At 39.9% G+C, this 25,445-nt stretch overlaps 1 protein-coding gene across 7 annotated transcripts in view; it reads left to right on the top strand.

Moving 5' to 3' along the window:
- PIP5K1B (phosphatidylinositol-4-phosphate 5-kinase type 1 beta) overlaps positions 1 to 25,445 on the top strand; it is a 484,296-nt gene that overhangs the window by 129,628 nt on the left and 329,223 nt on the right. The window contains exon 1 of one of the 7 annotated variants that reach the window (XM_077148354.1): positions 2,953 to 3,095. The exons of the other annotated variants lie outside the window; for them this stretch is intronic. Coding sequence (XP_077004469.1) covers positions 3,003 to 3,095 — 93 coding nt within the window. The 5' untranslated portion in view covers positions 2,953 to 3,002. Of the gene's footprint in view, positions 1 to 2,952; positions 3,096 to 25,445 lie in introns of those variants that run through there. 7 annotated transcript variants of the gene reach the window in all.

Genomic DNA, 25,445 nt, shown 5'->3' on the forward strand with positions numbered 1-25,445 from the left:
TTTTAACCTCATCTGTCCTTCTCCAGGGTCTTTACTGTTAAGCACTGCCCTATTCCAGGACTACTGCAGAGCTTCCTGTTGTATTAATTGATTAATTCTCAATTATCTCCTTTAATGTGGGGGCCAGTGGCACAGATAAACCCAGTCATTTTTGGAATGGGAAAAAAATGAATAGAATTTAACAATTACAAAACATGTCTTCCCAGATCAGTGGTTCAAAGAAAGGCAAACTTTCCTGCCTTGTCCAAGGTGTGTCTCACCTCTGAATATAGAATCTGAACTGTAGCCTTAAGAATACATTTTTCTAGAAAGTACATCATAATTTTGAAATGAAAAGCAAATTGGTCCATGGACACTGTGCCAAACACTGGAGATAAGATGAATGAGCTGATAATTTCAAAAATTCTTCTTGAGTGTAAACTCAAAATTGACAATACATGATGAGACACACTTGGAAGGGCTGTTATGTTTTGAAATGTCAGATTAGGAGATCGTGCTTTAAGACCTAACTGCCTAAGAGGCCTGTGGGCTGCCATAGTATGGGGAGTAACTCATTAATAATCTGCTCAGTGACAAAAAGGAAAGATCTGAGAATGTAGTCATTGGCTAAGGGTGTAGGTATTTTGAAAGCTGTTTTCTCCTGTGGGAATCAGGTTATTCCAAATGGAACATCTGTATTTCCTGAAGAGTTTAGTTCACTGTGTGTTGATCCTGTGTAGGTGACTTTTGTTTACCCACATAAAGGAAGATGAGGCTGCACATGGCAGTTTTCACCTTCGAAACAGTCAGCGGATAAGGAAGGAGGAAAAGGATGGTGGTTGGTAGTTTCTGTGGGGACTGTAAACCGAAGAGCCTCAGTTTTCTGTCTCCTTTTTGACCACACCCAATGTATAGGGTTCAGGATGAGTAAAATTTTTAACTGTTTGTAGAGTCTCACTGTGCTTTATTCCCAGAGCAGAGAAGATGATCTACTCTTATTGCGATGTTGGTGCTTTCTACTCAGCAGTCTAAAATATGCTGCTCTCCACTGCATTATGGATTAGAGAACATTTGGTTATTGAGCACAGAGCTGAAATAGGTTATCTGGGTCACAGTTTTACCCTCCTGGGCTAAGTTTTCATACCGTGGACTTGTCATACTTTATGGTTATGGTTTTGTCTGGAATTTAAAACATACATTTGATTGTATGTTTGTACATTCATTTGACAGATATTTAGCTTGGCACTTGTGCTCGGCCTTGGGGATGAAACAGAAGCTAAGACAGACAGTCCATGCCCTAAAATAATGCTTTCATTGTAGTGGTAGAAAAAGACACTCTCCCCCCCCCCCCCCCCCCCCCAGCCAAAGTAAGTGTAATAAAATAATTGCCAACTTTAAAAAGTGCTGTGAAGAGGGTGGTAGAATTCTCAGACCTGGGTTCGACTCCCAGACCATGCACCTCCTCCTACCCCACCCCCCCCCAAAAAAAAGTGCTATGAAGAAAATAAACAAGGGCAGAGCCTCTGACTTTTAGGTAAGGTAGTCAGGGAAACCTCTCTGAGGGGTTAACATTGGAGCTGGGATCACAAACGTTTGAAGGACCCAGCCATGAGAAGAACAGAAGGAAGAGCATTGTGGAAGAGAGAACACAGTTTAGAGGCAGAAGGAGCTTAGGGGATTCAAAGAATTGAAGGAGAAACTATTGTGATAGAGGATAGTGGGAGAGGATGTATGGCCAAGATGGAGTGAGAGCAGTGGTTTTCAACTGGGGGCAATTTTGTCCCCCCACTCCCTCCACCCCAGGGACATTAGAGCACATCTGAAGACATTTTTGTTTGTCACAACTCGGAGTGGGGGGTGCTACTGTTTTCTAATGGATAGAGGCCAGGAACGTTACTGACCATTCCACAATGCATACGCTATATCCCCACAGCAAAGAAATGTCCAGCCCCAAATATCATTAATGATGAATTAAGAAACCCTGGGTTAAAGAAATAGGCAGTATATTTCACAATAAAAAATGTTAAAAAAAAAAAAAAGAAAGAAATAGGCAGTGACTTGGACTAAGGTAGTAGACTAGATGGAGAAAGAGAGAAGTGAATGGGTTTGAGATACATTTCAGGGTTCATATTGACTGGACTGGTTCATGGTTAGATATAAGGGTGAAGGCATGATAAGAATTGGCAATAATCCCAGGATTCTAACTTGAGCAGCTGGGTGGATTTTATGTTCATTTAGGAAGATTGAGAAGAAAGATGTGGGGAAAGGTTTATGAGGAAAATCAAGCATTCCAATTTGAACATTTTGGGTTTGAAACATCAGTGAGCCATTGAAGGAGAGAATCAAGTAGGTGGTTGGAAATGTGATTTGGAATTCAGGGGAGAAGTCTGGGATTCAGCTTCAGTTTGTTGAGCTGTAGATCCTTAGGTATTGATGGGCTAAATGGAGAAGAGAAGTGCCAGGACTTGGGAATATCAGCGTTTTTATATTACCTCCTAAGACTCTCCTCTACAGACCACAAAAGTTATATTCCTAAAATAAACAAAGCTGGTCAAATCATTCCCTTATAATCTTCCATTGGCCTTCCGCTCTTACTGAAGAAGTCCACACCCCTGTACACATGTATAAGTCCTTTAGGGTCCACCCCCAATGGGCATGACTTGACCCATCTCCAGGCATTATCTTTGATATACACTTAACTCCAGACACAGTGAACACTTTATTTTTTTCATTTACATCCTTCTACCTCTCTGTACATGCCAATCACTCTGTCTATAAAATCTTCATTCAAGAGACACAGCTCTGTTTTTGCCCTTCTCCATTGTCCCTGGTGATGAGACCAGCCATCCTTTCCCTGGCCTCGTCAGTACCCTGCACTTACCTCTATTATATCACGGATGACTTTGTTTTGTAATAATTGTTTGAGGTTGTGTCCTGTCACCTGCACCTGGCAGGCAGGGCCTTGTCTATTCATTTTGACATTTTAGGATCCCATACTGGGTCTGGCACATAGTGTTCAAGAGATGTATCACTTTTTTCTTCTGAGTTCTAAAATTGTTATAGACTTCCCAGAGAGATATGCTCTTGAGCCCACAGTTCCGAATCTGCAATTTGAGGTGAGAGAAATGTGGTGTGGTGGTAGTTGTGCTTGTAAAATGGAATTTGTGCTTTGCACTTTCAAATCCGTTCCTTTTGCTTTTCTGCTTCAAGGGTCATAGTGATTATCTGTGTCACAGTTCACCATGTGGGTACTTGAAAGTTGACTGTGTAATCAGGTGGCATCCTTAAGGTTCTGTCTATTGTCTGCAGACGGCTTATGATCATCTGTTCACTGATGATGCTTCAACACCAAATTAAAGAAAGCCACCTTTACCTAATGCTGTCACTTAGAAGTTCTATTCTTTCCAGATGTTGGCTTGATTAAAGGCTGCCTCCTGGACAGAGGCCAGTAACTGTCAGGGGCAGGGTTTCAGGATTTGGGGTTGATCAGACAGTCCCTTTCTCCAGAACAGAGGCATAGTAAACAATTTTCTCTTTGCAGCATGAAAGAAACAGGGTCAATGAGTTTACAGGATTGCTGTTTCAAAGGGAATGATAGAAACAATAGCCTTGCAGTTTTACAAGTAGCTGCATTCCTCCCTAAGTCATGAAGTAGTGTAGGCTTTAAAGCTACACTTAGGGGCCAAAGGCAGGGTGGTGATAAGACCAGACAGTACACAGCCCTCTGGCTCTTTCTTCCTTCCCCAGCAGTGTACTGAGAAAGGGAATCTGTAGCCAAGAGGCCATTAGGCTGGCTCTGCCACTTATGAGCTCAGCCTCGTCCAAGACAAACCATGTCTAAGCATAGTTTGTATAATAAATATGGATGATGTGGGAGAAGGCACTTGGAAGATGGTAATTGGCTGTACAAATATTAAATTACTATTATTGTTGCCAGTAGAATATAAGCTTGAAGAGAGAGGGACTTGGCAGATAGGGTAAAACTCAATACTTGGCGAAGGAACCAGTATTACCACCACCTTGTCCATACTAGGACACTGCTCAAAGTTTGGGGTTGCAAATGCCTTGAGACTTTATTCTCTCTCAACAGTAGTTACTGCTAATTGATTACTGAAAGTGACAGTTTGTTTTCAAAAAGCAGTGGAATTCTATAGCAAAAGGGAATTTAACTTTTCTGCACTAAAGACACCTTAAAAAAAAACTCTGACTCTATGTGTAGAAAGAGAAAATGATTTATTTCTAATATATTAAATAAAGATTAAAAAGCCTCTCTCTCTCCACATCTGATTTAATTTGTGGAAACTAGATTCTACTTTGTAAAGGGATGTGTTGTTTTTTAAGGAAGTGCTCAATGTAATAAAACTTCGTAAGTTTCCATTTCCTTTTGGAAGTTCAGGCATGTTCATCTCCACATTTTTATTCGTTTATTTGTTGCTAAGCAGGTTGTTTTTTTTTATCATATTAGATATGTCCATGGACATACTTATTACTAATTAAAAAAATTTTTTTTTCAAATTAGGGAGGTGCTGAATTATTTTGGTGACTTTATAGATGGATAGCAAGAAACTACATAGTAAGATAAAGCTCCTGATTTATCTAGCCAAGGAGAAGGGTGTCTTCTGCTTGAAGGTGGCTCCACAGAACAGAAGCAGGTGCAGCATACCTCAGTGTGGCTTCCCTTGGCTCCCAGAATCCCTAACGGGGAGATGCACAGTGGCCAGTACACTGTCAACCAAGGCAGTGTCTGGCCGAATTTGAGTTACCAGGCCACAGCTTTTTTGCCCTCAGGCATCCATCTCCTAGGTGGAAGAATATAAACTAACAGACTACTCTGTTAGCTTAAATAGGAAAGAGTACAGCCAGCCATGTTCTTGCTTCTTATTGAACCAAACTCAGCATCGGCAAGGTCATCTGGGGCAGCAAGCACTCAGCGCCCAGATGGCCCTAAACAGTATCTTTATTTCCAACTTTCCAGAGAGGCTATTTTCCCACATGTTTTTACTTAGATAAATCTGGACACTTACTTACCTTAGGCAGCAGGGATACAGCAGAAGACAACAGCTGACATGGTCTCTGACTTCATGAAATCAAGCTAAAGGGTCTGAACATAACAGCACTATTATTAAATTACCTTTCAAAATGCTATCCTATTTTTGACTCCCTCCAGCCAATTATGGGAGTGCCTGTTTTCCCAAGCCCTCCCTAACAATGAGAACTTTTTTTTTTTTAAATATTACCAGCTGGATGGGTGAAAATGCTTTAATTTTCACTTTAATTTGTGTTCGCTTTTATTACTGGTAAGTTTGACCATTGTTTTCCAATGATTTTTATTCAGTGGTGTTTCTCCTTTGAAAATTATCTGTGAATACCCTTTGCTGTTTTATATGTAAGAGCTACTTATTAAGTACATTGCATTTTTGTTGCACATGTTTTCCCATTAAAAACTTAGATTTATTGGTATTTCTTAAGTCTTTTGTCTTTGCTTTTATTTTTTTGAAGTTCTAATAACACATTGTTTTAAATATAATAAGTTGTAACACAGACCTCCCACAGTATTCTTAATTTTCAAAAATTTCTTGGAGGATGATTTTTACATATATTCCTCTAATCAGACTTAAGATTCATAAAGCCAGTACCTCTAAAAATATTTGTTTGGAATTTTGTTGAAATTGTATTATGTTTATTGATGCTAAAGAAGTAACATCTTTATTGAGTCTTCTCTTCAAAGAAAGAAATGTCTATATATTTATTATCTTGCACCTTAGTAATTTTAATGGATTTTGAATCTGTTTTTAGTTAAATAGATTCCTGAGTAATTTATGGTTTGGTTTTGTTTGGTTTGCTATTTCGAGTGGGATTTTTTTTCCATTATATTTTCTAGCTAGGGATATTTAAGATCTTGATTTCTGAATGTTTATTTTGTGAAATGTCAACTTCATTTTTTTTTGACTAGTCCATTAGGTCCATAATTGATTCTTGGTAGCAATCATTTCACCTATGAATTGTAATTTTTCTCCTTATAACTAATATTTGTAATTAGTTTACTTGTCTTATTTTGTTAACTTGATCTGCCAGAACAGTATCAAAAATTATTTGTGATAAAAGGACAGCCTTGTCTTGTTCCTGACTTTAAAGGATAAATGGCTCCTGTCCTGTTTCTCAGAGTGCATTCTTTGGTATACAAAGATTATTAATTGATGTGGTAAAAAATCCCTTTGGTCAAATACATTTGGGAAGTGTCACTCTAGTGTTTCCATTGTAATATTGTCACTTAGGTCAAGAAATTGTTTTCATATTAAGAAAGTTTCTCCTTGACTCTATTTTTTATAAAAAAATATTTTAAAATATCCATTGGATGTTGACTTTTTAAACTATAATTGATATAAGCAGACCATGGCATGACAGTTATTGCAAACACAGCTGTTTGAAATACTCTCAGTACTTGGAAATAATAAAGCTGTATTTCTCTTCAAATGTTACTTAGATTTTCCATCAATCCAGATGAATGATCTTTTTCTTAATAAATAACTGTATTGTTTCTTTATAGTTTGAGGAAAATATGTTTAAAGGCCTGCTGATCTTTCCCCAGTGGAAGAGTAATCTATATGATAATTCACCTATGATGTAATGCTTTTCACTAGCTAGTCTGGATTAGGTAAATGCTAAACTCATTCTTCCTGAGAAGTTTTGGTTTGAGGGGGGAAAAACGCGAAAATTTTTGTTAGCTTATACATTTCAGTTTTACTTTTGTTAAGGTTTTTTTTTTTGCATGGGCAGGCACTGGGAATCAAACCCAGGTCTCTGGCATGGCAGGCAAGAAGTCTGCCTGCTGAGCCACCATAGCCCTCCCTGTTAAGATTTTTAATATAATATCATATTACATTTGGGCTTCTGTTTCTTCATTTGTAAAATGTGAGGTAAGGATGACAGCTGAATGACCCTTAAGTTTCTTTTTTAATTCTATGGTCAACCCCTGCAGCAGTTGCTTTATTAAGGGTATGCATGATGCTCATGAAAAGTGAGAGAAGAGATGAAGGGTGGAGGGGGAGTTACATTTTATTTCTCATCTCTTCTGAAAGAGCCTGAGTTGATTTGATGCCTTTGGTGCAAAGGTGATAATCACTTGTGTTTTTTCCCAGTCTTCCTCAAGTACCCTGTGGATTAGAAACTGAAATGACTCTATGGGTTTAAAAAGATTAATCCTCTTTGGGAAAGAAGTAGAGTTTCTCCCCCTTCTCTATGGTCTAGGGAAAAAGAATATGCAAGAATATTAACAAAAGTCTGTCATGAGAGAGTTTTAATCTTATAGAATAAACTTGAGTGGGTATAAAACATGCACCATATTCACACTCGCACCAACTTTTCAAGTCTAGGGTTCTTCTGACATAAACAGGGTCTAAGAAATAGATCTGGTCTTGCAGAAAGAAAGAGGAGAAAGACCAGAGTGTTGTCTTCCTGCTGGAACCACCTCACTCACCTCCAATCCAGAAAGGTCCTTCTCCTATCCAGAAAGCCATTGTGCTCTCTTCCATGTCCTAAACACATCCATCCATTAATTCACTCAACATCTAGTACTCTAGGGCCTGCTTTGTGCAACAGGGGTGAAAACTGACCCCTTAATTTTATACCAGTGCAAGTACTCTTTGGAAATAATTTTTTAGAAGTATTCAGTTTAAAGAAATAGATATTCAGCCAACAATCAGTCCCCATTGGTCTGACTTCAGCATTTTTGAACTTACGGGGTGCTCTAGTTTGCCAGCTACTGGAATGTGATATACCAGAAGCACAGTGGCCTTTAAAAGGGGGAATTTATTAAGTTGCAAGTTTACAGTTCTAAGGCCGTGGAAATATACCAATTAAAGCATGTCTATAAAAATGTCCAAATTAAAACACCAACAAGAGGTTACCTTCACTCAAGAAAGGCCGATGAAGTTCAGAGTTTCTTTCTCAGCTGGAAAGGCACATGGCAAACATGGCTGACATCTGCTAGCTTTCTCTCTAGGCTTCTTGTTTCATGAAGCTCCCATAGTGGTGTATTCCTTCTTTATCTCCAAAGGTCTCTGGCTGCATGGGCTCTCATGGTTCTCATGGCTTTCGTGAATCTTGTGGCTCTAAAATGTGTTCTCTTTTAAAAGATTCCATTAAACTAATCTAGACTGACCTAGAATGGGTGGGGTCACATCTTCTTCTAATCAAATTTAATACCCACAACTGGGAGTGTCACATCTCCATAGAGATAATCTAATCAAGTTTTCAACCTACAGTGCTGAATGGGGATTTAAAGAAACAGCCGCCTCCACAAAATGGATCAGAATTAAAACATGACTTTTCTAAGGTACATAATCCTTTCAAGCCAGCATACTGGGCAAATGACTTTGCCTTAAAAACATAAAAATAACATATCCCAAACCTCTCCAGGCAGGTTCCAGTAGAATATCTTTATAAATAATCTACCATTTGGTGAGAGAACTTGGGATGCCTCAAGTAGACAGGACTTAAAAGTATTAAGGGTGTTTTAAAATAGATATGTATATTTGTTTTCTGTTTTCTCTGTGACAAGTTACTATAAATGTAATGCCTTAAACCAACACAAATTCATTATCTTATAGTTTCATAGGCCAAAAGTCTGACACAGATCTTGCTGGACAAAAATCAGGATGTCACCAGGACATTCTTTTCTAGAGAGGCCCTGGGGGGAATCCATTTGCTTGCCTTTCCTAGCTTCTGGAGAGGCCACTCCCATTCCTTGACTCAAGGCCTCTTTCTTCCATCTTCAAAGCCAACAGTGGTAGGTCAAGTCTTTTTCAGATAGCATTTCTCTTTTTCTTCCTTCTTCCTGTCTTCTTCTACTTTTAAGGACTCGTGTGATTAGATGAGTCACTTGGACAACCCAGTATAATCTCTCCATTGTAAAGTGAGTAGATTAGCAACCTTATTTGCCTCAGCAACCTTAATTCTTTTTTGCCTTGTAAGATAATATATTCACAGATTCCAGGGAATAGGATATGGGTGTCTTTAGGGAGCCGTTATTCTGTCTACCACAATGTAATTTAGCAGTTTCCTCCTCTGCACACCTATAGTTCTTTTTTTATCCCTTTGTCATATTACTGTCAGTCTGTCTGGGACTCTCAGGAGACAGTGGGATCCTAAGGTATGAGACTGCCTTGTTCTCTGTATTTCTTTCTCCTCCTGTCTTTCCCTTCTCTCTTCTATCTCTCCCTCCCTCAAGTCAGTAGACATAATACATGCACCACCAGTACTTAAATCTTCCTGTAGTAAACTTAGGTAGATAAGAAATTGTTTTACCTAGTGTAAGCATGAAACTGGGCTTCTGATGCTACTCCCTGTGATTGAAAAGTAAATATAGCTCATGTTACTGCTGTAATTTGAGGCACTTAATGTCTGAAACCAATTTTCAAAATTGAAGTGTGAGCTTGCTGCTTGAGATAGTCATCTCCTTCATTCCTATGTCATTATTCTCCTCCCACAGTGCCATTTATCATGTTATTTCTTTGGTGTTTACAGAACAGGTCATGTTTATGAAGCATGTCCGGAAGAGGGAAATGATATATGGAAAATCTCTACATGGGGTAGAGAGTCAAATGATCCCAAGGTTGTACTTAAGGGCTATAAATATGCCATGACTTCATATGTACCATGGGACTGATATTTTCCATCTTTCAGCACACAGTTCGAATAAACTTGGAAGGCTTTTTTAAAAAGTTCTTTGAAAAAGAAACATTGACTATCCACAGAGATATAACCATGTACAAAAAATAGGAGTAAGGTCATCATTTCTGATAATGGGGTTAGTCCATTTTTTCCTGAAAGTAATGAGCATCTTTTGTGTTAATTGGAGCGTCTGTCAAACTGAAAAAAGTCACCATCATTGGAGATAGAAATAGAATAAATGATTAATTCAGAAAGGAGAAGGATCATGGATGTGTAGAAGTGGCATTTGCCTGCCTTATATTCCTACAAACTTAGTTGGAAGGTGTCTCTGGTATAAGTGTAGATAACATAACATAACAATTTTGATGTCCCCTGACCAAGATCACGAGTGGAAGAAGCAGAGCTGGAGCTCATATTCCAAGCCTCTGATCCCCAGCCTTTCCTGGTCCACTGTACTCATCTCCAGCACCTTTAATGGCTTCCCTGAGGGGACCCAAGACCAAGCCATCTGTTCCATAGATGAGCTATGTATAGATTTCCATTTGTGCATTTTTCATGCTCAGATGGTGAAAATACTCCCTGCACAGCTACCCTTGAGAAATGGCCAATTCATCTGCTGTGTGATCGCCGGTGTTTGTGTCTGTATGTATGTGGGAGGAGGTAGGGTGGGTGGGCAGAGAGAGATTGTACACACACATGCACCAGCTGCATTTTTTAAGGACCAGGATCGGGACAAAAATGAAAGGAAATTCACTTTTTTTTCCCCACTTCTCCATCTTTATTTTAAAAACAGAACAGTCACTAAGTACTCATGTTTTGCACTTGACTTAGTAAAACTTGAGTTGAAACAACTCTATAATTTTAAAACATTGTTTTTGACAACCCTAAAATATGAGGCATTTTATTAACATGGCACATGTCAACAAAACAACTATTGAATGTGGTATATTCATTTGCAGATAGAAGTGTGATTTATTTTGGTATGCACCGTGAGAGGTTTCACTTAGATGAAGTTATAGTTATCATTCAGGGATGGTTTTTGCCTTCTAGATGGCACTTGGTAATGTCTGGAAACATAGTTGGTTATTACATGAAGGGAAAGCAGTGCCACTGGTATCCAGTGGGTAGAGGCCAGGCAGCCTGCTTAACACAGCACCTACCCCCCACCCCCCAACAAAGAATTATCCAGACCAAAATATCAATAGTGCTAAGGTTGAGAAACCAGGCCTAAGGGAATTCACAACATATCTGATACTTGCCTTTAGAAGGCTATGTGGAGGGTTGATTAATTTAGAAACAGCTTAACCTATAGAGTAAACATGCCTGGTATAGTTTATGGCTTAGCAAAATTTCTGTACTGCCACTGAGTTTGCCCAGAGCTCCAGCAGAGCACCTCCCTCCATGCATTGAAGTGAGTGAAAGCAGACCCAGTACCGCTTCTGTGCACTCTCCCTCCTGGACTCCTGCGCTCAGTGGCCATAGTGGAAAATCAGCTTCTCTCTGTTCTCCACATATGCCGATACTATGATTGAGGATTTAGGTGCGTCGTTTTTTGCCTGGGGGTCATGATACAGTTTGGATAGCCAAATATAGGATTAAAGGAACTGATTAAGGGTGTAGAGGACCGAAGAATGAATGTCTTGCCCTTATCTGTTATTTAAAGAAGCATCTCCCCGAAAAAATAAATAAAGAAAGAAGCATCTCCAGTCAGAGAATTGTCTGGCAGGTGTGGAATTGGCCCTTAGCATGATCGAGTCTCGGAAAGACCACTGTAGCAACAGGAGTCAAAAAAAGAAGGTTACCCAGGAAGGGAGGACATGGTTAGGAGGCTACTAGACCCCCATCTGGGGGACCGGGCATAGAAAATATAATTTGTACTTTCTTGTTCGTTTAACAGAAGATTTCCATATTGTTGTTTTTCATGTGGTTTGCCAGCTGGCTAAATTCCACGCAGACTAAACTAAAATACCAGAGACACAGGTATTTTCAATCATGTTCATTTTGTAGGATTGATGGAGAGGTGGTTCCCCTTCCACAAAATAGGATCCCTTTACCACAGGTGTAATACCTGGGCTTTGTCTACAAACCCAGGATTTGTGGGTTGATTGCAGAGGCAGGGCCTGCAACTGGTACTGGAAGAAGGATGAAAGGATTCTGTACAGGCACAGGATATATCACGTGCTCCTGGTAGAGCACAAGTTGGAAGTGAGGTTTGAGAGACAGGTGGAGGAAGCAAAATTGTATCGGAGGTCAAGGCAAGGTCAGGAATCAGCCAGGCCTTTTATACAGCAGGAACATGTATGCATGGAACCAAAAACTTTAAACAGTGAACTGCTTACTTCTATGCACCCTGAAAGTTGGCTGCTGCAGGGCCTACATGAGGGGAAATCCTACATTGGGGGATGTGTCCATCTCCTCATAGAATCTTTGACTGTGTATCTGATGTCATCTACTCAATCATTCAGGCAACAATGAGTTGCGAGCAAGACACTGATCAGATGCAGATAGGTTAGTGTTGTTGGAGAGATGCCTGTGGGGTCAGAAGCCGGGGCTATTGAAACCCACCACCATTTCCTCTGACTGTTAACAGGGAAGAGGAAGGCAGCAAACCTGTTGAGCAATCGACTATGGGTCATGCATTTCTACTTACGCCTGAGTAACAGATCAGCCACTGGGTGGGCCCTTAGTCATACATTTTGGACAGGGTCACTGGAAGGCTGGTTTGTTGGGGTCAAATTCAAGAGATGCTAGAAAGCCTGCTGAGAACAGTCACTCACCCGAAAGATGACCAGCTGCAGGGGAAGAGTCCTAAACTAGGTGTTTGTTGGTAACTGACTTCTACTTTTGTGACCTTAGGCAACATGAAAAACAATAATGTTTTCTCCAAGTTCAAGAGAAAAGAACTAAACAGAAATAAATAGCACCCTACCCCCAACCCCCATTCTCTACCCACCTGGCACTTCTGGAAATTGCACATGGGTGAAGCAAGGCTGCTTCCTCCTGCTTACTTGTGAGAAGTGGCTGACTTGTTCTCCTTTCTTGGTATCAGTTTTACTTTGACTTGTAATTCAAAGTAGGCAAAATGCAGTTACTTTTTGTTTTGTTTTGTTTTTTTGATGGAGCAGTTATAACTGAAAATAAAAATCAGCATGGAAGAAATACTGGAGTGAATTATGATGAACTCTACAGAACAAGTGGCTACTGGTTGGTTGCCTCATATGCTGAAAAATGAATGAAGTCAGAAAACAGAATTATAGGTTTTAGGTGTGGAAGAAATTTTGGCAATCATTTAGTCAAATACCTTTATTTTATAGAGGAAGAAACTGAGACCCGGCAATTTCACACCACTTTCTCAGAGTCTCACAGCCCCCTGGTGGCCAAAGGAGCCTGAAATGAATTTTTCTCCTATTGTTTATCCCAAACATCTGTCCATATTTACAAATTAATATGGTAGGCTTTATGAAATGAGGGCAATAGTCATTTTCTGGGAGTACTTTTTCTTCTCTTTTTCTACCTTTAGTCAAAAAGCAGGTTGGTGGTTGAGCTAGGAGCCTGGGTTCGGTATCCTGCACCCCCAGGATAGGGCTCTAGGGCTGAGGGGAGGGAGAGCCTGTAACAGTGAGATGACTCCCTGGTGTCTGTTCTGAGTCCTGGGAGAAACTTTCCAGACAAGCCAGAGTCATGCTCAACAGACATGCCGGTGAATGCAGAGTCACTTTAGGTAGATGGGGCCCACCTGTAGAACTTCTCAGGGATGTGGGGTAAGGTGTTCACCCTGTGAGCTGACACATCTGCCTCAGTGCCTGGCAGCAGTCTGGGCATGTGGCTGGGTTTTCTGGTTGTTTTTTAATTAATTAATTAATTATTTTCATTTGTAAAGATTACTTTAATGTCCTAGAAAAATGCATGCCACAAATTTGAAGTCTACATACTTAACCTAAGAAAAATGGGCTGGGTTTTGATAGTGCTTTTCTTCTGAAGACCTAAAGTGCTTTCCCATCAGGACAGGTCCTAGCTTCTGGGCCCGGGAGAAAATGCAAGGCTTTGAGGGAGAAAAGATGAGAAGGAAGGACAGGGATGCAGAGGGCAAAGTAGGAAAAGCCAGGGGATTTGGGACAATAGTTAACAGACAAGTGGGTGAGAGGCCTAAGCTCCTAAAATGGGCCTGTTTATTTAAATGTAGAGGGTTTAGAAATAAAAGATTTTAGAAACTACATCCCCTGGTTCTAAAAGAGAAAATGTGTAGGGGTGGGGGGGTGGGGAGTATATCTTGAATGTTGTATAAGCCTAGATCTTGAAATATTCATCATGGGTGAAGAATGCTTAATCCAAATTGGAAAGTATACATAATATTTAAAACTGTCCCCCAACATTGATGTTTTTCCTAATCATAGAGATTCTTGAAAAACACTTAAATGGCTTCTGATGTATTGGACTCTAGAATTTTAGGGAAAGTTCCATTTGGTAGTCTTTTGGTGAAAAGTATTCCAAGATATTTACCTTTCACATGTCCCAACTAAGTGTTCCCAGGTTTATAGTGTTTCTGAACTTCAGTTTCCTCATATGTAATATAGAGATAAAGGGGTTATGGTGAGAAATAATGTGTACAACTCAACTTGCCACATAGTGGAATTTAAAAATATTTACAGCAGAATGTAAGGGAATATTATATAGATAAGTACATACAAATATCTCACAGACGGTATTGTTGCATTAAGGCTTTTAAATACATAAGACCAATCTTTCTGTATCCAGAAAACACCTAAATTCTGACTATTAAAGCCCCTTTATATAAATTCTGTTACTGTTTTTCTGTGACTTTCTAAAAGTAGTGCCTGAACTACTGGGCAGATAGTAATAATACTGTTGCGTTTACTGTTATAAATATTTTAAATAATTGAATTTTGAAAGGAGGGTTATCTTCTCTTCACAGTCTTTTGAAAAAGAGAGCTAGATTATGGGAATTTAGAGAGAAGCCATTTATGACATCGTTTATCAACCCGTTTCATTTCTTTGTCTTTGCTTCCACTCACCCTATTCTATAAAGAGCACATAAAGCCCACATAGGGGAAAGTAATTGAAGATTAGGAAAAAAGCACTTCCACTAGCAAATAATACCTCTTATTTTCAATCTGTTATAGAAAAACAAAATATATTTTCTATTTGTAAGAATTATTTTTGTCTTATCCATAATCCTGCTGGTTTAACAAGTATAACCCTTCCCCTTTCTTCCTTCTAAATCTTGGATCCCTGAGCTTTGCCTTCCTATTCCACAAATGTTACTTATCCCTATTATATATATATATTATATATCATATAATTAAAATTCCCCCCAGCCCATTTACAGAGTTTATCATGAAAATTAAACTAAGGGAAAAATTTATCCTGGGAGAGTTTTGAAAGGAGAGGCAAAGTTATTTATTTTAGGCCTATTTCTGTACCATTTATTATTTTCTTCATTTTATCCAGCTTCTACAGGTCTAGAAACTTGATTATAAAATAGGTAAGTAACTAATACAAAGCAAAGCACTCATGGGAAAAAAGCAACCAAAAACAGTGATCCCTGCTATAGTCAGAAGCTTTATTTCTGTGTTTGTTTTCTTTATTTGTGTAAACAGATGGCAGTTAAGCCCTACTGTTTGATGAAGTCAGAAAATTTACTTCCTGAATTAATTACCTGCAGTAGAGTGACCGGTGGTCTTGCCAACACTGTCAGAGTTCTGAGAGGTGCTGGCTTATTTCCTTTCCTGCGCTAAACACTTTGTTTTCAAAACTGAAGAGGTAGGTTGGTGGAGTGAAAAGGAAGGTTCCTGGACTCTTGTAGGCAATAGAAGGCATTAACAGCAAAACCTTTTATGCCACTGGCATTTCCAGGGGAATATTAAATCTCCCTGCAGATCCTTGTTTTCTGGAGGGAGTTGTAATAGTCCCCTCCCTTCTCCTAAAACAGCAACAGCTGTGTGTGTGCATATGTGATTCTCTGTAGCAAGAGCTTTGATGAGGGAAATATAGGGTAGGGATGAGCTAGTATCATTTGGAAATAGGGGTGGATAATTTAAGACCAGAAAGGATGGGTGAGAAAGTGGATGTAGCTGAATGGATTATTTGGGGGGACAGGGGCTGTTTGTCCTATACCTGTCCAAGATAAAGCTGATAGAAAAGCCTAGATTCTATCTATTCTTTAGAAAAGCCTTTTCTAAAGATTCCACAATACCAGCATTACGATTTAAACCTTTCCACTTTGGCTCCATCTAGGATGCCTCTTAGACTGATGCCCACGTCTCTGTGAATCTGGATTGGCAGAGTTCTGTGACAGTGCCTCCTGAGAAATGCCATGGAGTGTGACCCTTATCTCCCTCCACACATATGGGCAAAGACCAGGGAGTTGCTGGTCATGCAAATAAAAATGGTAGAAAGTGACCCATGTAGCCAAAAAAGAAGCGGTTTACACCAGCCACAGCCTGTCGGTGGGCCTGTGCTAAGCAATGCAAAATGAGCTGGCTCTGCAGAGTCATCAGAGACTCAAGTTTCTATCTTGTTTTTTTGCATCCTCAGTGTATAGCTTCCAAATCATGATTAAGGATGGCTGCTCCCTCTTTCACAGCTTCAGAAAACATACCCTTTCCTATTTAAAGATGTGACTTGAAGGTGGGACATATGTTTCCTCTCATATCTTAATAGTCAGAAACTGCTCATCTGACCACACATAGCTGCAAGAGAACCAGGCACAACTCCCAATTAAAAATTCTGTTAACAAATAACATCATCATTATTGACATTTTGGGCCAACAATTCTTTGTTGCTGGGACCTGTCCTGTGTATTGTTCAATGTGTAGCAGCTTCCCTGGTCTCTACTCATCAGCTGCCAGTGTACCTTTCTCCCAGTAGTGACAACCAAAATTGTTCACAGACACCGCCAAATGTTCCCTGGCAGGCAGTGTCACTCCTCATTGAGAACAACTGCTAAATGAAAAAGGAGAATAGAAGTTGGGGACAACTACCAACATTTACTATAAGTATTGTGTTGTTTCCACCCCAAACAGAAGTTAGCACCAATGTAATATTTTAAGATTGACAAGTCCTTTACCATGAACTCTAAGACTATAAAATATGCTGTTTTACTGATTCAGAAATGAAAAATCAATTATTTTTTATTTGTATTGATTAAATCTAAATTTGTATTTGAATCATATAAACATTTTTTATTTGAATATATGAAACAAATGAAATTTTCTTCCCTACTGTCTGTGAACAGTATTAATGATATTACACTGTGCCACATTTATGATGAATCTCTTCCTTTGAAATGGTAATATTTCTGAAAGACTAATTTACAACATGCATAATGCTGTTCTATTTGACATCAAAAATTTCTTCTGTAGTTGATGGCATATGTCCTTTCGGGGCAATTAAATGTGCATAATTTACCCCTGTCACTTGTCAATGCATATCTTAAGAGTACAGTATTTTTCTGTTAATGAAAAGTGTTTATATGCTTTTCTATTCCAATAAGAGAATCTGCTTCACTGCCAATTATATAAACAGGGTGGACATAATTTAAATGGAACCAGGAACACCTGTAGTTCTTTGTTCTGCCTTTCTCATCAGATCTTAGAGAAACAAATATTTAGTCAAACAAATATATATACTGGGGTCTTGTTAAAAGGCTGCTTGGTAATAATAAAAAATTAAATATACAGTGAATCATTCTTGGGCTTCTTTCAATGTAATTCAGTGCCTAGAATGCAAGGCACTTTCACTACATGGAAGATCAGTGGCAAGTACAGGGCGAGGGGTGAGGGGTTGTGGGTGGAGGAACATTATTATAATGTTACTCAAGCTCTTATTATTATTATTTTATTAAAAATGAAGATGGATGCAGAAATTTGTATTAGAAAAGTAGTTGCCAGCCATGAAAATAACCAAACGTCCCTTAAGTCATTCTTAGGCGGGCCACAGTGGCTCTGCAGGCAGAGTTCTCACCTGCCATGTTGGAGACCCGAATTCGTTTCCTGGTGCCTGCCCATGCAGAAAAAAAAAAAACGCTCATTCTTGGAGAAGGAAATAAACATTTTTAGTTACTGTGACAAATTCTTTATGAAGGGACTGGTAGAGTTGGGCCTAAAAGTGTGGGTGGAACACCAAAAGTGTGGAAAAGGAACACATTGTAGGCATGGAGGTCAGCATTTGCAGAAACCAGGAATCACAAGGCAAGTTTAAGTGGGAGTTTGGCTAAAGATGTAAGTTTGTGTGGAGGCAATAGGATCTATGGTTTGTGGCTTAGATAGCAAGCTGGTCACCAGAATTTTTGCTCCTCCTTCCATAGCAGAGTTGGAGCTGGGAAGCAGCTGCAAAGCCAGGAACAATCTTTCCCAGCCTCTGTGCATCTCGGTGGGACTGCACGACTCTTTCTAGCCAGTGAACTATGAGTGGGACATTATCTATAGGATCCCAACAGTAACCTGATGGCACGCTCAAACTGGGTAGTTTAGGAGTATTTAAGAAAGGCAAAGATGTGGCAGGAGTATAGGGAAACCAGAAGTATAGTATATTGAGGCCAGAATGTAACTTACTACTTTCCCTTAGGCCTGAAAAGGTAAGAGAATGATCTACTTTCTGCGACTCAAAAGTGGGAGTCATGTGGAGAGGGCCACTTGAAAGGTACCATGACCTTTAGAAGGATACAACCAGCCAGAGTCAAATCTGTGAGGAGGGAAGGAGAGGAGTAAATACCCTGGTCTCACTCTCAAACCTCCCTTCAGTCTTCTGCTGGTGTGTTCCATTAGCAAAATCCAATTGGAAGCAGAATGCAAGGGAGCCCTTTGATGTAGCTACACAGGTTAGTGTCCTAGGGTGCAGGGTAGGGTAGAGAAGGGTTGAGGAGCGTATCTTGCACTGTCACTTCCAGGCCAAGGTAGGGAGAAGTGGGTATTCCTTCTCTACTCCCACTTTTCTGTCATCTGGATTCAGAGGATTCTAGACCCTAGGGGATGGCAGAGCCACAAGGATCTAGAAGGTAGGGCCTCTGAATCACTCCACAGAGGAAAGCAGACCACCAGTTAGGGATACCTACAGTGGACTATTCCTGATTGAGAAGTAAGCTTATGTTGAAGTAAGCCATCAAATTTCAGACGTGTGTTTTGGCATTTGGGGATTTATTTATTATAGTAGTTAGCATTAGTAGAAATTGGATTGTAGAAAGTCTTGAAGGCCAAGCAAGGGATTTGAGTTCATTTGTACATTTGGTCAAATAAGAGTAAAAGTTTTTATGCTGGGGGGTGGTAATAAAATTTTTTAAAAACCTCAAATAATGAGACATGGGGTAGGTATAATGGAACACAATGAGCAATCAATTGAGGCAAATGACCAAACCCTGTGTTGGTATGAGTTCACCACAGGCTGAAGATGTTGGAAGCATATTAATCACTTTCCAGGCAGAACTTGAGGAAGGGGTTGGTGAAGACCAGTTTAGTGATCAGCCCAGTCCAAGAAAGAGCTGAATTGGCCCTCTGTGAAATTCACAGGCTGGAAGAGGAATTTTAGAATTGTTGATATGCTGTGAGTAAGCCCCGTCAGAGGGTGGGGTAGGACAGGGTCTGCCCATCACCTCAAGTCTAGGGAAGAAGGCTTCCCTGAGCCCACTGAGGAGGGTGATATGTGTTCCCTGGAGTCTAGGGGATTCACCAGACTGCAGTCTTTCCTGAAAAACTGAAAGAATAAGTGAATTGCTAGTTAACAGCTCTGATGATGACCAAGCTAAGAGAGGGGGTGGTGCTTATCAGCTCCCAAAGTTTCAGGATAAATGATATTGTGACACGTTGAGGGCACTGAGCTTAAGAGAGGGCTGTTGTAGGATCATCTCAGATTCTATCTAAATTACTAGCCAGAGGAGATGTGTTCTCTCCCTAAAGATGAGAATGCAACAACCACCTATGAAAGCACCCTGTGGTAAAAAGATTTGTATACTTGGCAAGCCTTTTGAGTGCCAGTGACATCGTCCAATTGTATTCAATTAAGATCTATCCTACCCCTTTCTTTCTCCCTTCCTCAACCGGTAAGAAAAAGAGAAAAGAAACTCCCTACCCTGTTATGGCACTGATGGCCAGCTTGTGTGGGGCAAGCTAGGAGAGAAGGAGTCAGATACTGAAATTATATTTAAAGGGTTTTGTTATTAAGCTGGGCTAAACACACCAAATACCTATCTGAGACCATTTTTATAAGTCTGTGACTAGAAAAGAGCAAAGGACCTTTTATTCTAGGAAGCATTAAAAGGGCCATAGGATTGCCCTAAATTTCATCCAGAGACAGGGGAAGATTGAACCCCAAAATAAAGCAGGAGACAAAAATAAAGTTGAGTTTGATTACATTTCATCACAGTGTGATAGTTACATGAGTTTTTTATTTCCAGGCCTTGGCTTAAAAGAAAATGAGGTAAGATGAGCAAATTCCAAACATGCCTTTTTCATCTCTCAATACATATTCATAAATACAGTAACAAACTATTTCCATTAGAAGACATTTCCTTTCCACATTACAGCAAATTTAGAAAATCCAGGAAGTACAAGGCTTGGAAGTAAGTCACCCAATATCCCACCACCCAGAGATAATAATATATTTTCATGCTTTTCCCCCCACTCTGTGATTGTATATAAATACACTTGTGGGTTTTCTTTTGCAAAATTAATTATGCAATATATATTTTACATCCTATTTTTTAGACTTAATAGTGTATTTTTCTAAGTTACACATTAAAAATATGATTTAAATAATGGCATAATATGACTGGAGTTTATTAAATAATTATGTTGAAGATTTTAGATTCAGGCTTGGACTTTTATGAATCCATGATATAAATGAGAAAATAATAGAATTTAACCCATAGCTTTAGATATTCCATCAAGTTGTCATCTTCATATTATCAAATGAAAGAGTCACTTGTTGACTCTGTTGTTACTCCTTTCTTTAAACTCTTTTCTTAATTCTCTGAAATCATGGTTTCCTGATTTTCTTCCATTACTGCTTCCCCTCCTAAATCTCCTTTGAAGGTTCTCCTTCCTCCATGTACTCTCTAAATGTTGATGTTGCTTGGGGCCCTTCTCAGACTTTACCCTCTCTCTCCAGGCTACTCATCGAACCCCTTAGTTTTCAATACCATTTATATACTAACAGCTCCCACACCAATACCTTCAGCCCAGTCCCCTACTGTAAGCTGCAGATATGTGTCTTCTCTGGTTAAACATCTCATGGATATATCAAGTGGAACCCTTGATCTTCTCCCCAAATGTATTCCTCCTTCAATCTCCCCAACTCAGTAAAGCCAGTCTTCTCAGTTGCTCAGTGATAAAGCTGGGAGCATTGTTGATACTTTTCTCTCCCTCACTTGGAACTCATGGCAGGTCTTGTGTATCTTCCTCCTAAATATATCTCAAATTCAACTTTTCTGTCCATCTTTTTGTTCCTACCCTATTCCAAGCCATCAGAATCTCTATATATTGGCCACTGCAACTGCCTCCTCATTGCTTTCACTTATTTATTTCCTCCAGTCTGTTTTCTGTACAGCAGCCAGAGTGATCCTTTTAAAATTAGAATATCATTCGCTTATTTAAAATTCATTAAACCCTTAGCATGGTCCACAAGGCTGAGATCTGGCTCCAGTCAGTCTTTCTACACTCCAGTTCTGACACTCTTACTATTTATTGCTTACCATAATTTACCCACAGTGGTTTGCTTGTAGGTCTCTGAAACCTATCTATGTTTCCATGTGACTGGAAATCTAGTCCCCTTCCTCCCAGTGTAGCTCTCTTTCCCCACCCCACAGTCACTACAGGACGTCAGTTCTTTAAAGTAAGGACTCTGGCCAGATGACTGCTCTGCCTCTAGTTGTAGAACAGTGTCTAGCACACGGTAGGCACACTTCTAGTCATAGTTGGTATGCCTGGCTGACTGACCTGTTTTTTACCAAGTCTCAGCCTACATATCATTCCTCAGATACACTTTTCCTAATTCCTCCATTCTAAAGTAGAATATCTACTTTCTGGCCTGTGTCATAACATCCTGTTGTTCATGTCACTCACCATAGTTTGCCGTTATATATCTGTATCTTCATTTGTTTGATGTCTCTTTCCCCCACTAAGCTAAAAATGCCCATGAGAGCAAGAACCATGTCCTTTTTTTCATTTATAGTTACCCCCATACCTAACATAATGCCTGGCTCACAGAAAATTCTCAGATATTCTAGAATGAATAGAAAGTATCCAATTGAACAGAGTTCCAAGAGGAGCCTTTCTCCTTGCCTGGGGCAACACTGGAAGAAAATGTCAGGGTCAGTTCTGAAACTGAGGCATGTGATAGGCAGAAAAATGCCCCCCCTCCAAAGATGTGTATGTCCCAATCCCTGGAACCTGTGACTGTGTTTCCTTACATGGCAGAAGACCTTTGCTGACATGACTAAAGGTATTAATTAAGATGAAGATTATCCTGGATCATCCAGATGGGCCTAGTGTAATCACAATGGTCCTTATAAAAAAGGAGGCAGAGAAGGAGATGTGATGATGGAAGCAGAAATCAGGGATAGAGAGAGATTTGAAGATGCTATACTGCTGGTTTTAAAGATGGAGGAAGGAGTTCACGAGGGAGCTGCGATGGACTGAAGATGGGGACAGAGTCATAGCTCTGGTATCAATGAAGATAGCTTGGGTATCAGAATCTGCAATTCCAGTTGCTCCTGCGTGTATGTCTTCTGGCAGTTTCACCAGTTTTGCCTCATGTAATTTGTCTCTGTTTGAAACATATCAAAAATAAAACACCTCGGCGGGGCCAAGATGGCGGCTTAGTAAGGTACGTGGATCTTAGTTCCTCCTCCAAAGCAACTACTAGGTGAACTGAAACAGTGCAGAACAGCTCCCGGGGCTACGGCAGGGAATGGACACACAGCGTACCCCAGTCTGGACTGGCTAGTCTGACTGCGAGACTCAGCTGCGGTGAGATCCCCGAGCGGCGTGCGATTTCCCGAACAGCGGCAGCTGTGGCGGACGGAGCTCCTCCATCCCTCCTTCCCGGGCCGGCTGAGAGTCTTGGAAAGGCAAGTTTCCCAAGCCGAGGCGGCCGGCGCCCCTCTTTTGCGGGTGGCTTCCTGGTCCGGCTACGAGTCTCGGATCAGAGGGTTATCCAAGCCGCGGTGGTCCTCTCCCGTGGGCGGCTTCCTGGTCTGGTGGTGAATTCCCCGGGCCCGCTGCGGCCGGGGACCAGCCACAGGGTCCCCTCAAGCCACGGCGGCTGACGCCCCCACCACGCGCAGCCCCCCGAACCAACGGAGAGAATTGGATCGGAAATCCCCAGGACGCGGAGATCGGTGACGGGGGGGATCCCTTCCAAACACGTGAGACAACGTGTGCCACGAGCGCCACCTACTGGGCAGGATAAGAAAAACAGAACCCAGAGATTTCACAGAAAAATCTTACAACCTTGTTGGGTCCGACACCCAGGGAAATCTGACTAAATGCCCAGATGCCAGCAGCAGAAGATAACGGTACACGCTCAGAAGATTGAGAATATGGCCCAGTCAAAGGAACAAACCAATAATTCAAATGAGATACAAGAGCTGAGACAACTAATGCTGAATATACGAACAGAAATGGAAAACCTCTTCAAAAATGAAATTGATAAATTGAGGGAGGACATGAAGAGGACATGGGCTGAACATAAAGAAGAAATAGAAAAACTGAAAAAACAAATCACAGAACTTATGGAAGTGAAGGATAAAGTAGAAAAGATGGAAAAAACAATGGATACCTACAATGATAGATTTAAAGAGACAGAAGATAGAATTAGTGATTTGGAGGATGGAACATCTGAATTCCAAAAAGAAACAGAAACTATCGGGAAAAGAATGGAAAAATTTGAACAGGGTATCAGGGAACTCAAGGACAATATGAACCGCACAAATATACGTGTGGTGGGTGTCCCAGAAGGAGAAGAGAAGGGAAAAGGAGGAGAAAAACTAATGGAAGAAATTATCACTGAAAATTTCCCAACTCTTATGAAAGACCTAAAATTACAGATCCAAGAAGTGCACTGCACCCCAAAGAGATTAGACCCAAATAGGCGTTCTCCAAGACACTTACTAGTTAGAATGTCAGAGGTCAAAGAGAAAGAGAGGATCTTGAAAGCAGCAAGAGAAAAACAATCCATCACATACAAGGGAAACCCAATAAGACTATGTGTAGATTTCTCAGCAGAAACCATGGAAGCTAGAAGACAGTGGGATCATATATTTAAATTACTAAAAGAGAAAAACTGCCAACCAAGACTCCTATATCCAGCAAAATTGTCCTTCAAAAATGAGGGAGAAATTAAAACATTCTCAGACAAAAAGTCACTGAGAGAATTTGTGACCAAGAGACCAGCTCTGCAAGAAATACTAAAGGGAGCACTAGAGTCAGATACAAAAAGACAGAAGAGAGAGGTATGGAGAAGAGTGTAGAAAGAAGGAAAATCAGATATGATATATATAATACAAAAGGCAAAATGTTAGAGGAAAATATTATCCAAACAGTAATAACACTAAATGTCAATGGACTGAATTCCCCAATCAAAAGACATAGATTGGCAGAATGGATTAAAAAACAGGATCCTTCTATATGTTGTCTACAGGAAACACATCTTAGACCCAAAGATAAACATAGGTTGAAAGTGAAAGGTTGGGAAAAGATATTTCATGCAAATAACAACCAGAAAAGAGCAGGAGTGGCTATACTAATATCCAACAAATTAGACTTCAAATGTAAAACAGTTAAAAGAGACAAAGAAGGACACTATATACTAATAAAAGGAACAATTAAACAAGAAGACATAACAGTCATAAATATTTATGCACCGAACCAGAATGCCCCAAAATACGTGAGGAATACACTGCAAACCCTGAAAAGGGAAATGGACTCATATACCATAATAGTTGGAGACTTCAATTCACCACTCTCATCAATGGACAGAACATCTAGACAGAGGATCAATAAAGAAATAGAGAATCTGAATATTACTATAAATGAGCTAGACTTAACAGACATTTATAGGACATTACATCCCACAACAGCAGGATACACCTTTTTCTCAAGTGCTCATGGATCATTCTCAAAGATAGACCATATGCTGGGTCACAAAGCAAGTCTTAACAAATTTAAAAAGATTGAAATCATACACAACACTTTCTCGGATCATAAAGGAATGAAGTTGGAAATCAATAATAGGCGGAATGCCAGAAAATTCACAAACATGTGGAGGCTCAACAAGACACTCCTAAACAACGAGTGGGTCAAAGAAGAAATTGCTAGAGAAATTAGCAAATACCTCAGGGCGAATGAGAATGAAAACACAACATACCAAAACTTATGGGACGCAGCAAAGGCAGTGCTAAGAGGGAAATTTATTGCCCTAAATGCCTATATCAGAAAAGAAGAAAAGGCAAAAATGCAGGAATTAACTGTCCACTTGGAAGAACTGGAGAAAGAACAGCAAACTAATCCCAAAGCAAGCAAAAGGAAAGAAATAACAAAGATTAGAGCAGAAATAAATGAAATTGAAAACATGAAAACAATAGAGAAAATCAATAAGACCAGAAGTTGGTTCTATGAGAAAATCAATAAGATTGATGGGCCCTTATCAAGATTGACAAAAAGAAGAAGAGAGAGGATGCAAATAAATAAGATCAGAAATGGAAGAGGAGACATAACTACTGACCTCACAGAAATAAAGGAGGTAATAACAGGATACTATGAACAACTTTACGCTAATAAATA

The sequence above is a fragment of the Tamandua tetradactyla genome, chromosome 2 (genome assembly GCF_023851605.1).
Source record: "Tamandua tetradactyla isolate mTamTet1 chromosome 2, mTamTet1.pri, whole genome shotgun sequence".
Classification (NCBI taxonomy): domain Eukaryota; kingdom Metazoa; phylum Chordata; class Mammalia; order Pilosa; family Myrmecophagidae; genus Tamandua; species Tamandua tetradactyla.